This window comes from Cercospora beticola, chromosome 3 (assembly GCF_033473495.1).
Source record: "Cercospora beticola chromosome 3, complete sequence".
Taxonomy (NCBI): Eukaryota; Fungi; Ascomycota; class Dothideomycetes; order Mycosphaerellales; family Mycosphaerellaceae; genus Cercospora; species Cercospora beticola.
The window spans coordinates 2,617,942-2,633,346 of record NC_088937.1 but is presented as its reverse complement, the minus strand read 5'-3'; the positions used below and the strand labels follow the sequence as shown (position 1 = coordinate 2,633,346).

Sequence of the window (15,405 nt, the reverse complement as noted above, 5' to 3'; positions counted from 1 at the left end):
CGTTCTATATGGCTTGATTCGTTCTTGCCGATTCTCCTCCCTCGGGCCCGAACGCGTGGCCGGCTTTGCATCCGAGGATCTGGTTATCCTTGGTCTAAAAGTATATGTATGCCCTGTGGCGTTGTTGGCGACACTAGCACCACTTCACTTTCCTTGGGCCAAGGCTTGGCATAGAAGGGCAACATCAAATTTCGTATACCAGATTCGGCTCCGTGGCTGGATGTATTACTCAGCGGCGTAGATGGCGCCGAGACATCAAGCGAAGTGTTCTGCCAGGGCAGCGACGGTGAAGGCGGCACATAAGTCAACGCGATGGGTGCCGACAACGCCTCTGGATACGCCGGGGCTCTTTTCATGTGTAGAACTGCACAAGGGCTTCTTTATGCCATAGCCTCTACAGCAGCGATGAGTGCTTGAATCTGCTCAACGCATAGAGCTGATTGTTCGGTCTGTCCGAGCGGATCGATGCCCTAACTACGCTGCTCATCGAGGCTCACTTGCCTTGCTCGACGAACAGAAAGCGTACCGTCAGGTCTTTGATCAGAGACTTCTCAACAACTCTGCACCCTACTGAAGAGTGAGAACGTAGCAACAGTCACCGTGTCTTTGGCAACCCAAATTCCTCCGCACCAATGAGTATAGAAGCTGAGATTGCGGCTGATGAGCCGTCAACAATCCCTTTGCCAGTGCTCACCATCTCAAACCCCGAAAGCGACAACACGACTCTGCTACTGAGCCCAACGACACTAGCCCTCGGGAATTTCACCATCACGGGAGACCCGAGTACGAATGTCAAGCAGGGCAAAGCCACATTGAAAGCTCTGAAGAATCTGCAAATCAATGCTACTGCTGCAGCTTCATGTGGAACCCTCGGAGTTTCACGGGCCCACCTATCATATGCACGCTGGACGGCACGTAGAACTACTGTGGTGTACAGAAATGTCAAAAACAGCTATCGCAACGTGTAATTTCAATCCCGGTGACCGTCCCAAGCGTCCCTTCCTGCAACCGCACGGCGACCCCGACGCGCTTTGAGCAACAGGAGGCTCAGTCGTTAGTACGCTCCCTACTGGTCAGAGGCACAGCAGGCTACAGCCGCCTGCATGTTCAGCGCACGCAAGTGCATGCAATGTACCCATGGGCGCGAAGTCGTGTACCGCCTTGTTGACCGCTGGGGTATTTTTATGGAGTCCTACAGCCTTGCTTGCTGGCCTCACAACTCTATCACCCTCCCTTATGACTACTAGGGCCACACCGACGGGCGTCACTAAGACAACTTCGACCGAGGCAGTCTCCTGACCAATATGACGCTTACGGCAATTCTTCTTAGCTGCAGGCGCACTGAAACTTTTGCAGGTGATGATGAGGTCTATGCCTCTTGTGACGGTCAGGGAGACCTGCTGGTCACGTTGATGCCTTTGACCACTACGACTCTGCAGAGACGGTGGCGAGTATACCAAGTGAGATGAGGAGTGCTTTGTCGACTTCGACGCTCGTTGTCTTTGGTCTACCTATGAGCCAAGTGAGTTCCGTTGGCAGATGATGAGGCATCACATGAGTTCTGAACTGTCGCGTCAAGTACCATTCGACCAAAAATTCCTTCTCATTTGACTTGACTTCCTGTGCAGATGTCCTTGCGAACGCCAATCGAACTGGCAGAATTGCAGCGTGCATAAAATTGTGCGGCAGATCGTGCCATTCGATCGGTGAAATCCGAGCCGTCGGTGTCGTTAGCGCTCAGCTTGCATAGCCGCACAGCACATCTTGCTGAAGTATCACTTATCGCCAGTCGGACCTCCTACCGACTCGTACGAAGGATGGTACGAGTGCTTTCGGTAGAGAAGGGCAAGAGGGCAGACCGACTCACGTGGCGACCAAGAGTACCGTCAAGAAGAAATGGCAGCGTTGTGTAGCGAGTGGCTCTCTCACTGCTTTCCATATGCAGATAGGACGAAAAGCCTCGTCTAAAGTCTCCATTGCTCCGACTCAATAGCTGTGGCAGGGGCCGGGCAAGGCCGATAGCCTGGTATCCGGCGTCTCGCCTCGTGGCTTAGATCGTACGTGCGTTTTGCGTGCAGCGTTGCGTGCGCCATTTCCACGTGGCGACAGCGTGCGCGTCCTCGCTACCGATATCAACTTGTCACGTCTGCATGACAACGATTCTTGGAGTCAGGCCATCAGAGCTCGTCTGGTGCTAGCAGCGACTTGGTATAGTCTTGGAAGGAAAAGTTGGAGAAAATCTATTGGTTATACCGATAAAGCTGAGGTTACGCCTCGCCAAGAAGAGGCTTAGAGGCGTTAGTACACTTGCTCAAAAGGGGAAGAAGCGAGGAGAACGTGGCTATCCTGGCGATTTTAAGCGCGATGTTGAATTGAGTTTGGTCAGCCCGCACCGCAACGTTGGTCGAGGGCGCAATTGGCGGTAGCCAAGGCTTGGATTTTAAGCCACATTGATGTTTTCGCTGATAGAGGCGAGGAAGGCGGATGCGTGGTCTGACAAGTGGAGTCGAGTCGATTCTGACCAGAGTGCAGCCCGGTCGCGAGGGCGCTGCGTGGCCATTGACGAGGAAACAAGAGAGCTTTGCGGCAAAGTCGAAGCTGATTCTATGCAGATCTTACCGCAAACAGGTCTGCTGCGGATGCGTTCAACGTCTTTCCGACATTCCAAGTTCTGGGATCTTTCCTGTTCGGGTGTGCGCAGCCAGATCCGTCTTGGGAAGGAAGCGAGATGGCCCACAGGCTCCGAATCGTGCTCCAGGTCGGCTCGGCAGGGAATTCCTGCACTGCATTGCAGGAGATGCTCCCAAGACCGACGACAAGTCCTTGTCGCTTGGCATACCGGCGTCGAGACATAGGTCTTTCGCTTTGTGTTTTCGGAAGCGAACACAAGTCAGCCATAACCGCAAGGTGTGCAGCCACGCTGAGTAGGACAGCATGGCTGCCATGTTGGGAAAGTGGACGATCAACGGTCAGCCTCGTGGCAGGCGTATATAGAACACTGAAAGATCTGCTTTTCAGTTTACCATCATCAGCAACGCCGACATTAACAGGCCCCAAGAACAACCCCTGACATTGATCACCATTCACAACACCATCACACCTCAACAACCATGAAGTTCACCATTCTTTCTCTCCTCCCAGCCCTCGCGCTCGCAACACCCGTCAGTCAGCCCAACGCAGAAGGTTCCTGTCTGATCGAAGGTGTTCGTGGCGCCGTTAGGGGAAACCTGGAAAACAGTGCGACAGTCCGCTTCCTGAACGAACGAGGCGTCAATACCGTGGAAGCCTGCCGAGCTCTGTGCCATTCTGCCGGCAACGCGCAATGCAAAGCATTCATCGTTGTAGACTCTGGAATGGGCACGTGCAAGTTGTACAACACTACTCTGTCCGTCAGACCAGACGCGACGTTCTCATCGACCTACTACCAGCTTCCTGCGGGTATCGTGGGCGGAACACCGCACAACAACCCACCTTGGTGAGATAACTTCCTGCGCAGTAGAAGCTCTCAACACTGCTCCAGAGCAATGATACTGCTGAGACACATACTGATGCAATGTCTTCATAGGCTGGTCAATGAGGTTGACACCTCAAAGACCAAAGGAAATTACGTGGGTTGCCGCGAGTATTGTCTTGAGGATCCCAGATGCAAGGGCTTCGCATTCAAGGATGGATCAAACTGCCGTAAATATGCAGTGTCGATCCAAGACCGAGTTGGAACCGGCCCAAGCAGCGGAGTGTACAATCACCACTACGTGGATTGCCGCTTTGGCGACCTGCCACCCAGGACCTAGAGTCATGCCTCAGGATGCTTCGAGTCGGTGGAGAGTGTGCTTCGATGCAATCACGAGCAATGATCAACGGTATACGGCCTCGACACGTAGACGTAGTGGGAATGAAATGCTTTGCTTAGCGACACATGTGTTCCTTGTCTGGCGGAAGATCAATCCTGTGAATGTCGTTGCTGATGTTTGATGTTGCACTGGGGGTCTGATACCATAGCCGCTGTCGACTGCTCTGTGCTTGGGCATCGTCTCCGTCTCGTTCTACCGCCGGGAATGGTTGTTGACGATGAAGGAGAGACGAAGAGAAGGGGCAGATGTGATGGTGAAGGAGCTCCACTCGGCAACTTCGGGCGGCCACGTGCCGAAGAGCCTCCAACGGGGCCCGAGCTTCGTTGCTCACGACCATCAGATCGTGTTTCAGAAGCGTGTTGCAGGGCAGACGAGCCGTCGTACAGAGCATCGTCGCCATTGGGCAACACGAGCGCCCACACATATGTAGGTGGACGCGCTGGAAGCTGGCCGACACGTGGTGAAGAAAAGGAATTCCTCGCCGGGTGCGTCGGCTCGCTCATGATCGCTGTCAATCAGCCGCGCATCATCTTGCAGCTCCTCGCAGTGAATGTGCACTGATCGATAGCAAAACATCCATCTCTCTCCTCTTCCTGCAGTCAACGGCCGCTCCACTCTCTCGCGGCACTGCCAGCACATACCGACACCTGTTTCGCTCTTCACTCGCGCCCATATTCCCGCCGTCTTGCCCGCTGCCGCTGCCTGCATGCATACGTCCTCCCGCTCCGCCACGATTATCCCCGCGGACCACACGAGCACACGACCCACGAACACCGATACCGCATTCCACGACCTCACGAATTGACACGAGACTATGAACGCCGCAATCTTCACTGTAGAGCGCGTCACTGAACTACGCGCACCCGAAGTGCACTGATGGATAGAGCGCATTCGTATTCGACATGCCTGTGCCGACCCTGTCCTTCTTGCTGGGGCTAGTAGTCGTCGGCTATCTCTTCACGTTCGTCGTCTTTGCCGTTCTGCGCATCGTCACTGGTGTCTCCATACAGCGGGTGGGTTATTCGGGCTTCCGACGCATCGCCTTCTCTCCGCGGAATGGCCTCAAGATCAACATTCGCGGCATTGGTCTGTCTGTTCACCGCCCGACATTCGCCCTGCCAACATGGTGCAGCTTGGTCATTACGGAGTTAGTGGTCACGGTAGATTTGAGAGCATTGGATGAGACTCGACGGAGACATGGCGCCGAAGGAGAGAAGAAAGAACGGCCTAAGACGCCGGTAGACCAGCAGGATGCAGATGGGCATGGTAAGCTGTGGAGGCAGCTGACGGAAGTCAAAGAGAAGATCAAGAGGCTGCATCGACAAATTGGGTGGCTGAGGCTGTTTGATCTGATCGCAACAGCAGTGACGCTGAACGTCGTGGGAGTCGGATCTGTCCGGATGGAGCGCTTGACCATGTCGGTGGACACGAGATCGCAGACAGTGGACCGGAGCAGGCTATTCCAGCACCACAAGCACCGACCGGATACGCAATGTCCTGCCGAGTGGAAGGCTTTGATCAGGAGCGTGCTGTTCACTCCGGAAGGCCGAGACTCTACTGAGGTGCTCGACTACTGCACGGTGAACATACACGGAATGCTACATCGTGACCGGGAGGGTCTGCGTGATGCGTCTATCGCACTCAAGCTTGGACGTGTAAACGTGCCGTACGATGACATCGAGCATGCCAAGCGGTTGGCGGATCTGCTTCGCGGCAGATATGCTCAACCACAAGGCGACAGGCGCGGCTCGAGCGATCACCTGGCAGCTGTTGTGGGTGAATTGGACGATCCTGGGAGTCGCGACAATCACATCGTGCGCGCTGTGTCCGATTCCCGAGCTTTCATCGCCTCCGTACTTCGAGGGATTCAGGAAGTGCAGTTCGCCGTAGGTTTCGTCGGCCTGTCTAAGAAGTTGTCCATCAAAGCCCACGGCGACAGAAACGTCTATTTCAACTTCGCAATGAAGGAACTGGGCTTCGATATTCTGCGGTTGGATCCTAAGAGTCCAGCGCACAGGATGTACTTCTCAACCAAGGATGTCGCACATCAAGGTCTCCTGACAGGCATCGCAATTGCTGCGGGCATTGACGATGGTCTTGAACACCCGGAACGCATGCTATATGTGCCTATGATCACTGCAACAGTCAAGACAACGCTCCCTTCGCGTACCATTCAAGCTACCAGAGATGACGGGCCTACTGATCGCAATACTAATATGCTTTACGCCAACTTTGTCTGCACCTCTCCTTCAGTGGATTTGGACCCGAAGCATTTGCCACTGGTCCGTGAGATATTGAAACGAAGATCCAGACGCCCTCAACACGATCAACCTTCGTCGACACATCACCACATGATATCCCAGCTGTTGCCCAAGGCACATGTCAAGTTCTCTGTGCAGGAGCCAGTTCTCCGTATATCGCTACCTCCCATGGACAAAGCTAATGCCGAAGAGGGCGATTTTGACCTGCTGATATCCTCTGTATCCTCTGTTGCATGGGAGTGCGAGTCATCACATGCGACCGATGGTCGCCTGCATTATAGCTTGAACTCCTACTATCGCCATTCCAGACACAAGCTATACTACCAGAGTGCAGCTGGAGACAGACACGATCTTCTGCAGAGCGACTTTGTGGAAGTACAGGTAGACGTCAATGCCATTCCAGACGTTTCGGTCATTGCTTCCGGGCGAGCACAATCGTACACTGTCTTTCTGGTCCGCCCGGACATATGCGAAGGCGTGCGCCAAGTCGTCCAACAACTCCGGCGGAATGTACTCGCGAGCAATCCCACTGGCAGCAAAGCACAAGCAAGTTTTTTGCGTCGGGCGCCAAACTGGCTGCAACAATTCAAATTCGAAGGTTCTGACTTTGGTTTGGAGCTTGCGGGAGTTGACGAGCAAGTCTCGAAGGATTCGCGTGGTTTTGGCCTACAGCTGGAATCGTGGGCGATAGAGTACAAATCCCAACGAGACGATGCGTCGGTGACCTCGGACCCAACCGATCGTCGAAAATCAATCATCAGGACACCTAACAAGGACAAATCATCAAAGCATGGCGAGCATCATTCACATCGCAAGCGCTATCACAGCTATGCTGATGGCCGTCGGCTCACATTTCATATACAAAATCTCGAGGGTCTTATTGTCGATTCCATCGAAAACTCAGAATCCGAGTCTTTCCTATCGGTGCCGCGATTCGAGGTTGCCTTTTCTACATCGACGGATGCCCAGGGGCCCATATTCCATGTCAATTCTTTCGCAAAGAGTATCCTGTTGCAATACTCTCTATACAACCACTTCGCCATTGGCGTTGCTGCCACCGTGATTAAGAAGACTTTCTTGGATCGCGGGGAGGACAAGCCGCCCATCCCAGGTCTTAGTCGAGCACAAAGTGGAGGTCTGTCTGTGGCTGACCCTCAACTTGTAGAGCTTGCCGGTCGCGAGATCACTGCGATCGATTTTAAAGCAAGCTTGCTTCAGATAAAAGCGAAGACACCCGCCGACCCTCCAATGATGTTACAAATCTGCTACCTCGAATGTGGCCGGCATCGATGGTCTTCGCCTTTTCTGCGCACTAAAAACGCACGGCTATATGTCAAGGCTCCCGCGACAAGGACTGCGTGGAGTCGCGTTGTCATCGTCAAAATACTTCGCCTCGATCTGCGCGATGTGCGGCGGAAAGTTGGCAAGAACACGTTGAGCGAGAAGTCCATCGATGTCGCATCTGAAGCCATCAGGATATCCATACCGCATTCACTCGAAGTGCACGCAATATTTGACAACATCACGAACATTGTGAAGACATCAAAGCAGATGCAACACCATTTCCGGACAGGTACGAATGACTACATCCTCGCCAAGGAGCCCGAAGGCCCCAAGCACGTTCCTCGGATCACCGTGCGCAGTCAGATCTTCCTGTTTGATATCGAAGATAGCCTTTTCGAATCCAAACTCGGGGCTATCTATCGCGCAGGGCTGCTAGAGCAAAAGCAGAGGCTTGCCCGGGAGGAAGCGTTCGAGCTGAAGAAGAAACGTCTATCTCGAAGCAAGCAGAAAGGATCGTCGAGGCTTCGAGCACAGTCTGCTCAGATCGGACATTCTTCGCGCTCGAGGTCTCGCAACCGGCAACCCAATCCTCCCAAGCGCAGTCAAAGCATAGAGGGCGAGAGACTTAGTCCTAGAGATAGCTATCGCCACAGGCGTGGCCGCAGCATGCGCTACGACGCAGAGGGAAAATGCGGCATCAGCGAGTCCGCTGCTGTCTCGATCGACAAAGCACGGGAGAAGCTGGACATCTACAACGCGCAGTCGTGGAAAGCTCGCATTGATCGCGTAAAGACCTTCCAGAGCCATGCTATCAAGGAGATTCGCAAACTGTTCGGCGTGTCGGATGACATTGACGATGTGGACCAGAGTGAGCCTATCCTTTCATGGAGTAGGCGGCCGGGTCTGGCAGTGGTCGCAATCACGGATCTGGGCATTACCGTCGATAAGCCGACCTTTCCCATTGAGGAGTACTCGAAATTCCTCCATAGTGTCGGCAAGGGCATGCCACGAAACATGGAATATGGTCTTTTGATCCCCATGAATGTGCACCTCACGATGGGCGAGGCACGCGTACAGCTGCGCGACTACCCCTTGCCTATGCTTCACATCCCAACATTGGCGGCTGGTCAGTCCGCTCGACTACCCGCGATGTCAGTACGAACAGATTTTGTGATCGCCGAAGAATTTCGTGATGTCGAGTCGCAGCGCAGTGTCACTGTGCAGGTCGTGCCTCCCGACAAAATGCAGGCCGGCGCAAAGGGCTTTTCCATTGATGTTCAACGCACCATTTCCGCTGTCAAGACGTATTCTGACATCAAAATTGAGATCAATACAAGCAATCCGACAAAAATATCTTGGTCAACATCGTATCAGCCTGCCATTCAAGACACGATGCAGGTCATTGAGAATTTCACGAAGCCGCCAGTCGATCCCTCAGATCGCGTTGGCTTCTGGGACAAGATACGCCTGTCCTTCCACTCTCGAATTAATGTTGCCTGGAAAGGTGATGGCGATGTCCACTTCCTCATCAAGGGGTCTAGGGATCCTTACGTTGTTACTGGCCAAGGCGCTGGTTTGGTAATGGTTTGGCGGGACAATGTCAATTGGAACATTGCCCAGCACAGCGATCCTCGCAAGTTCTTCACCGTCGACAGCGGCGAGTACATTCTCGCTGTGCCTGACTTCTCCAACTACGCTCGTCATTCGCAAGAGCTGGAGAATCTTGACGATGGTAGCACATCGAGCTCGAGCATCACGAAGAACAACGCCCACTTCAAGAAGGTCGTCATGAAGCTTTCAGGCAAGGTCACATGGCTTGCCGGACTCATGTTTGAGCGCGACGTTGGAGACGGCAAACGAAGCTTCAAGTTCAAACCGCACTACGATGTTGTGCTGAAACATCCAGATTTTGCTAAGAACGGCCCGAATGGCGAAGAGTATGATGCCTTCCGCGATTTCAGGAGCCACCACATCCACATGTCGATCGCTGTCTCTGCGCCCCATGATCGAGATTGGTCAGTCAACAACCTCAAGCCGTCGAACAACTACAATTCGGTCCATCTCACCCCTCGCTTCTTTTCTCACTTCTACAGCTGGTGGTCAATGTTCTCTGGCGTCATGTCCTTGCCAATCAAGCAAGGACCGCTGTGGGGCATCCAAGAGAAGAAGAGTAAGAAGTTCGGTCGTCATATGGCCACGATCAAGTACAACTTGCTGCTGTCGCCATTGTTCATCAGCCATGTCTACAAACACAAAGACGCCGAAGACTACGCATCGCAGTCCGTCTCTGCTACTGGACTCAAGATGCGACTGGACAGTTTCATGTTGGATCTGCATCAAAGGCGAGAGTATTTCGATCTGAAAGGTAAAGAGGGCGCTCGCGCCAAGACAACAAGTGGTATGCGCATCAACTCGGCACAGCTCGACTTCATCTCGGCCGATTTGCGTGCTCTGTCTGCTGCCATAGTAGGCACCAGAGCAGAAGACATCGAAAAGGCCAATGACGAAACGCTTGCCTCGCTCCACGGGCAAGTGCCTTTGGTGGACATGTCGAAGTTCGATATCCCAGACAATGATTTCTCCTGGATCGATATGGATGATTTTGTAGAGCTGGACTGGATCCTCCCCGCCGAGGCTGACCCAGAAACAAAGATCTTACCTTTGGGGTACGCCCCGCGATTCACTTATTTCCGGCAAACAGACCACAACGGCACCATTGCCGGGGATCCATCGCGGACGAGTCCATTTGGCGAAGAGCCAACTCATTACTGTGTCATGTCGCAGAAAAACGATCCACGACGCGTCCAGGCCGAACTCATCGAGCGTCGACTGACGTTGATCAAAGAAAAGCAAGAACAGAACACAAGGACACTGGGCGAGCAAGAAGTTTTGTTGGTACGGGAGAGTTCCCAAAACAAGGAGGCGGTGGAAGCATTACAAGCGAAAGTAGACGCCTTGAGGAATCACACGAAGTCCTTAGAAGGCAAACACCAATTCCTTCAAAACATTCTCGACGAACTTCTTCAACGACTGAATGACGAAGATCCTTCGGCAGTTCCTGATCTGGAAACCAGCGAGAAGTTCTTCGAAGCGCATGAAAATCCTTACGCCAACACTTCTGATCCTGCGCACGTCGACGGAGCTCCCCTAGCGGACTACACTAGCGATTTCAACAACCGCTTCATCGTGCACAATGCGCAGATTAAATGGAACAATTCGCTCAGGAACATTATCTTGCGCTATATTCATCAGAATGGTCAAAGGCGTGGTTTTGTATACTACATGTCACGCCGCGCAGTCAAATTCATTCTGGACGTGCTCGAAGAGCGGAAGAATGGCGACAGTCCATCGACACCAAAGCGGCAGAAGTCGTACGCCACACAGTACAGAGTCATGTCGCCGGACGCGGATGACGATGAGACCGTCCAGGACCGCATCGACGAGCTGCTTCGCGATGGTCGTAGTTTTGTCGACGCTGACGAGGCGGACAAGCTCGATCGATGGACGACCAATGGTACTGGTGGACCAATGGATGACATTGCTATGGAGTTTGCTGCGCTCAACACGTATCATTTCCGCCTGATCGCTCCGCAAGTCCAGCTGCAAAGCGAAAAGAACCCCAAATCGGCTGTACTCGTCACGGCTAAGGGAATGCAGTTGAAAGTCATCCAAATCATGGAGAAGGACAAAATCGACGACGACGTCAGTGGTCTGGTACAACGACGCTTCAATGCTGCCGCAGACAGTGTGCAGATGTTTGTTACAAGTACCAAGAACTTCTCTACCGAATACTTGCACTTCTACTCTGCCAATCGATATGGTGTCAAAGCTGGTACATATTGGCCTCCGTGGGCTCCGATGGAAATCATGTTCGAATTCCAAACAAATCCTTACGGATTCAATCGCGTTGTGCATAGGACGTCAGCAAGCTTGCGATACGACAAGTACAACCAACTGCGTCTCAAATACAACGATGACATCTCTGGTGGCGAGCCAACCACAGCTGAGAGTGCAGAAGAGGCCGAAACCCGCATGGATCACGTTTGGCTGGAGTTCCCACAGTTCCGCGCCATATGCGACTCGACGCAGTACTTCGCAATGTACGTGATCGCCATGGATCTTCTGCTATACAATGAGCCTCTTGAGAAGACTAGAAGCGAACGACTTGAGAAGATCATGTTGGCGTCCGACTTCAGTGATTTGACCGGCGCCCCTGAGATGGTGCAAATGCTGCAAGAACGTATCAGGCAACTTGAGGAGATCAAGATGCACTTCCAGGTCAATGAGAAATTCCTCGATCGCCAAGGCTGGAAGGACAGAATTAAGCTGGATCAAGAGCTAGCCAGTTGTGAAGACGAGCTTTTCTTCATGATGAAAGCTATTACCACTTCTCAGCAACATGTCGAGGAGCGCAGAGAGCCGGAGAATAGTAGCGGCTTCATGCACATCCACATCGCATCTCGCGAGATCGCATGGCACCTGATTCAAGAAATGGGCGAATCGCTCATCGAATTGCAGCTCAAGGATGCTAGCTTCGATCGGACTGACAATTATGATGGGTCGAACTACAATAGCGTGGAGATCACTCGCATCAATGGCTACAATCTGCTGAAGGATGCGATCTATCCTGAGATCATATCACCCTTCACGGACGAGGGCAAGGGCGGTCGCAGGCTGCGCGACGGCAAAATGCTACGTGTTCAATGGCTGATGCTTGAAGCTATTGCCGGCATACCTGTTGTGGACTACTTTGAAGTCGATCTGGTGCCGCTGAGATTGCAGATAGAGCGAGATGTCGCCAAGAGGATATTCGAGTACATCTTTCCCGGCGTGGGAGGTAGTGCCTTCGACGGAGGCTTCTCGCCATTCATGGTCAAGAACATGCTGCCTGCGGAAGATGGAAAGGACGAGGAGGCTGAGCGGGAGACTACTCCACAGTCATCATTCGAGTCAACAATCACGGACCACGTTGATATGCAAAGCGATCCCAACGGCCCAGGCTCTCTGGATGCACGATTGAAGCCTACTTTGACCTTGACCAAGCACAAGAAGACAAAGTCCGAGACCAAGGGTCTAGGCATCTCCAACGCCAATCATCACGGCCTGCATGCTCTGACGATCTTCCAACACTCCGACAAATCCACTCGAAGCAGTCCCGGTGCGAGATCTCCTGCATCTCGCAGCGCTCTGTCACAATCGAACCTCACGCCAGCACGAACGCCTAGTCAGCGCTCATTGTCCACGATGCATAGTACTGCCGATAGCGACGACCGTGACAGCAAGTATGAGAAGAGCAAGCGACTCGCAGCGGCATACCAGAAAGCCAGTGAAGACAAGAAGAAGAAAGAAAAGGAGAAGGAAAAGGACGGCCCTACTGATGATCTGACGCAGATGATGAGCAGAGCTTCGAACTACATGACACTTGCTTATGTCAAGATCCCAAGCATGGTCCTTTGCTTGTCGTACAAAGGCCAAGGGAAGCGTAATATCGAAGACGTGCACGATTTGGTCTTCAAGTTGCCAACACTCGAATATCGCAACAAGACATGGTCAAATCTCGATCTGGCCATGCAGCTCAAGAAGGATGTTGTTCGAGCGCTGATTAGTCATGCTGGAGCGATCGTCGGCAACAAGTTCAGTCACCACAAGCCAAACAAGCAAGTCACATCGAAGCTGAGAGAGCTGGCGAACAGAAGCACGTTCATGAGTGCCAACAGCAGCCAGGCCGCGTGGGCTGGTGGACAAAGTGGGACAGTCGACTGGACAACAACAACGAGCTCCGAGACAAGCAGCTTCATGGAAAACAGTATGGCAGATGCATCTGGTCGACCGTACAGTGCGAGACCTGCAAGCAGCCATGTCGCTCGGAGCATGAGCTACTCTTCCTACGACGACTCCAGTCCTGAACTGCGCTTCTCCGAGGACGGCGCCAGAAGCTTCATGACCAACGGCGAGAATGGATCATCTATCAAACCGCCGCCCTCGCAGCACGGAAATAATGCGTCGCCAAAGTCACTACCAGGTCTGCGACTCTCGCCACCGAGCGCGACCAATACAGATGACTCGCGCAATCGTGCAGTCTCCATCACGAGACATCTGACTGGTCTGAGTGATCGCCTGAAGCAAAAATCTTCGACTTCAACGAGCTCGAATAGCCAGAGTCACAATAGTCTTCCTGTCGCTGCAGCCGAGCCCTCAGCTGAAGACGTCGAAGAGTCGAAGAGAAAGCGGAATTTGCTTCTGGGACCGCAGAAGTTACTGGGGAGGTTGAGAGATTAGAGATGAGGAGAACCGGGGAAGTTTTCTTTTATGCATAGCGCGGGTTGTTTCTTTCATGAGCGGAGACTCTTGTCTGGTTGGACATGCTGATACCCGCGACTTTCGCTTCGCTCTGATTGTTTTTGAGTTACTTCTAGGGATAGGATCTGGTCTTTGGCATGGGAAGAAGGTTGGAGGGAACAGCACCTGAGGCGTTTTCGACGTTTTGCTTCTTCCACGAAAAAGCCTGATTGTGGTTTGTATGGCTGCATCGAAGCGACAGGGAACTTGTGTATAGGTCAGAGTCTAGATAAATACTAAGAATGTTTCACATTGCATAATATTAGTGTGGTTCTTGACTGAATAGAAAGATCATGCCGCCTCCACGTGACCTCGCTTGACTGGCAAGCTCAACCTCACATTGAAGCTCACGCATTGAGCTTTGAGCTACACCACAACACATCCATCTGATAGACATGACGCACTCCAAGCATACCTCATCAACTGTCCAAGCTCTTTACCAAGTCTTCGTCCTCCCAGCTCTCTCGAAACCAGCCGCACGGCAAGCCCTCCTCCACTACCCACGCCATCAACCGTACTCTCGATCACCCACCCAACAATTCTCCACCTCCACCCGCCGTCTAGCAAAAACACGCGCCGCAGAAGAACGCTCCCAAAAATGGAACGAAGAAATCACCGCCAAAATGATCCAACTCATCGACCCAGAAACGAATAAACTCCTCGAACCCATGACGCGTTTCGACGTGCTCAAAACCCTCGATACCAAAACCCATCGTCTCGTCCAACTCGTTCCCGACGAACCCAGGAATCCAGATTTCATTCCCAAATGTAAAATCCTGAATAAGAAAGACATGTACGAATCAGAAAAGAAAGCGAAAGAACTTGCGAAAGAGAAGAAGAGGGTACAGAAAGTTGTGAGTGGAGAAGGGTTAAAGACTTTGGAAATTAATTGGGCGATTGATCAGAAGAATGATTTGATGCATAGATTGGAGAAATTGAAAGGGTTTTTGGCGGAGGGGAGGAGAGTGGAGGTTGTTTGTGCGGCGAAGAAGAGGGGGAGGAAGGCGAGTAGGGAGGAGTGTGAGGGGGTGGTGGAGAAGATTTTGGCGGCGGTGGAGAGTGTGGAGGGGGCGAGGCAGAGGGAGGAGATGAAAGGGAAGTTGGGAGGATTTTGTCAGTGGACTTTTCAGGGGAGGCCTTTGACGAATGCGGCTGCGAATGCGACTGCGACTGCGACTGGGGTTGGGAAAGAGGTGGGTGGCGGGAATGGGAAGGGAGAGGAGGTTGCGGTGGAGGTTGAGAAGACTTGAAGTGAATATGATGAGAGGAATGGAAGATGACAGAGGGATCGACAGACTGGGGAGGGACAGTGCCTTGTGTGCAAGATCGGTTTCGATCATTCGAACGAGTGCTGTCGCGAAGCAGGACACTCAGGGCATGACTAGATGTGTGGCTACCTGGGGTCGCTTCTGCGCTGTGCACCAGAAAGAATGTCTGTTGCGTCAGACAGCCCAACGCCACAGCATAGTGGACGGGATTCAGCATCGGCAAGTGGTTCAAGAGAACAAGCCTGGCCAACGGTAGACCAGGCTCCCGTTGGGCGAGACCGGATTCTGAATATTCAACACGAGGGTCCTAAGCGCGCATACTCCATCCGTGTCTGGACTAAGGAGTGCGACCCTGCCAGGAGTATGACGCTCGGGATCTCCCCTTTTCGATCTCTAGAACTG

At 52.8% G+C, this 15,405-nt stretch overlaps 4 protein-coding genes across 4 annotated transcripts; all 4 read left to right on the top strand.

The window, feature by feature from the left end:
* Positions 1–632: 632 nt before the first annotated feature.
* Positions 633–968, top strand: RHO25_005005 (uncharacterized protein; the record flags this gene model as incomplete). Its single annotated transcript, XM_023595912.2, has 1 exon — positions 633–968. The coding sequence occupies one exon, from the start codon at positions 633–635 to the stop codon at positions 966–968; it is 336 nt and encodes a 111-aa protein (XP_023456684.1).
* A 2,142-nt stretch (positions 969–3,110) lies between these two features.
* On the top strand, positions 3,111–3,791 carry RHO25_005004 (uncharacterized protein; the record flags this gene model as incomplete). The annotated part of the gene is made up of 2 exons (XM_065602615.1): positions 3,111–3,475; positions 3,566–3,791. The coding sequence occupies 2 exons, from the start codon at positions 3,111–3,113 to the stop codon at positions 3,789–3,791; spliced, it is 591 nt and encodes a 196-aa protein (XP_065458687.1).
* A 962-nt stretch (positions 3,792–4,753) lies between these two features.
* On the top strand, positions 4,754–13,675 carry RHO25_005003 (uncharacterized protein; the record flags this gene model as incomplete). The annotated part of the gene is made up of 1 exon (XM_023595911.2): positions 4,754–13,675. The coding sequence occupies one exon, from the start codon at positions 4,754–4,756 to the stop codon at positions 13,673–13,675; it is 8,922 nt and encodes a 2,973-aa protein (XP_023456685.1).
* A 683-nt stretch (positions 13,676–14,358) lies between these two features.
* On the top strand, positions 14,359–14,985 carry RHO25_005002 (uncharacterized protein; the record flags this gene model as incomplete). The annotated part of the gene is made up of 1 exon (XM_023595910.2): positions 14,359–14,985. One exon carries the CDS (start codon positions 14,359–14,361, stop codon positions 14,983–14,985), a length of 627 nt encoding a protein of 208 aa, XP_023456682.2.
* Between the last annotated feature and the right edge of the window lie 420 nt (positions 14,986–15,405).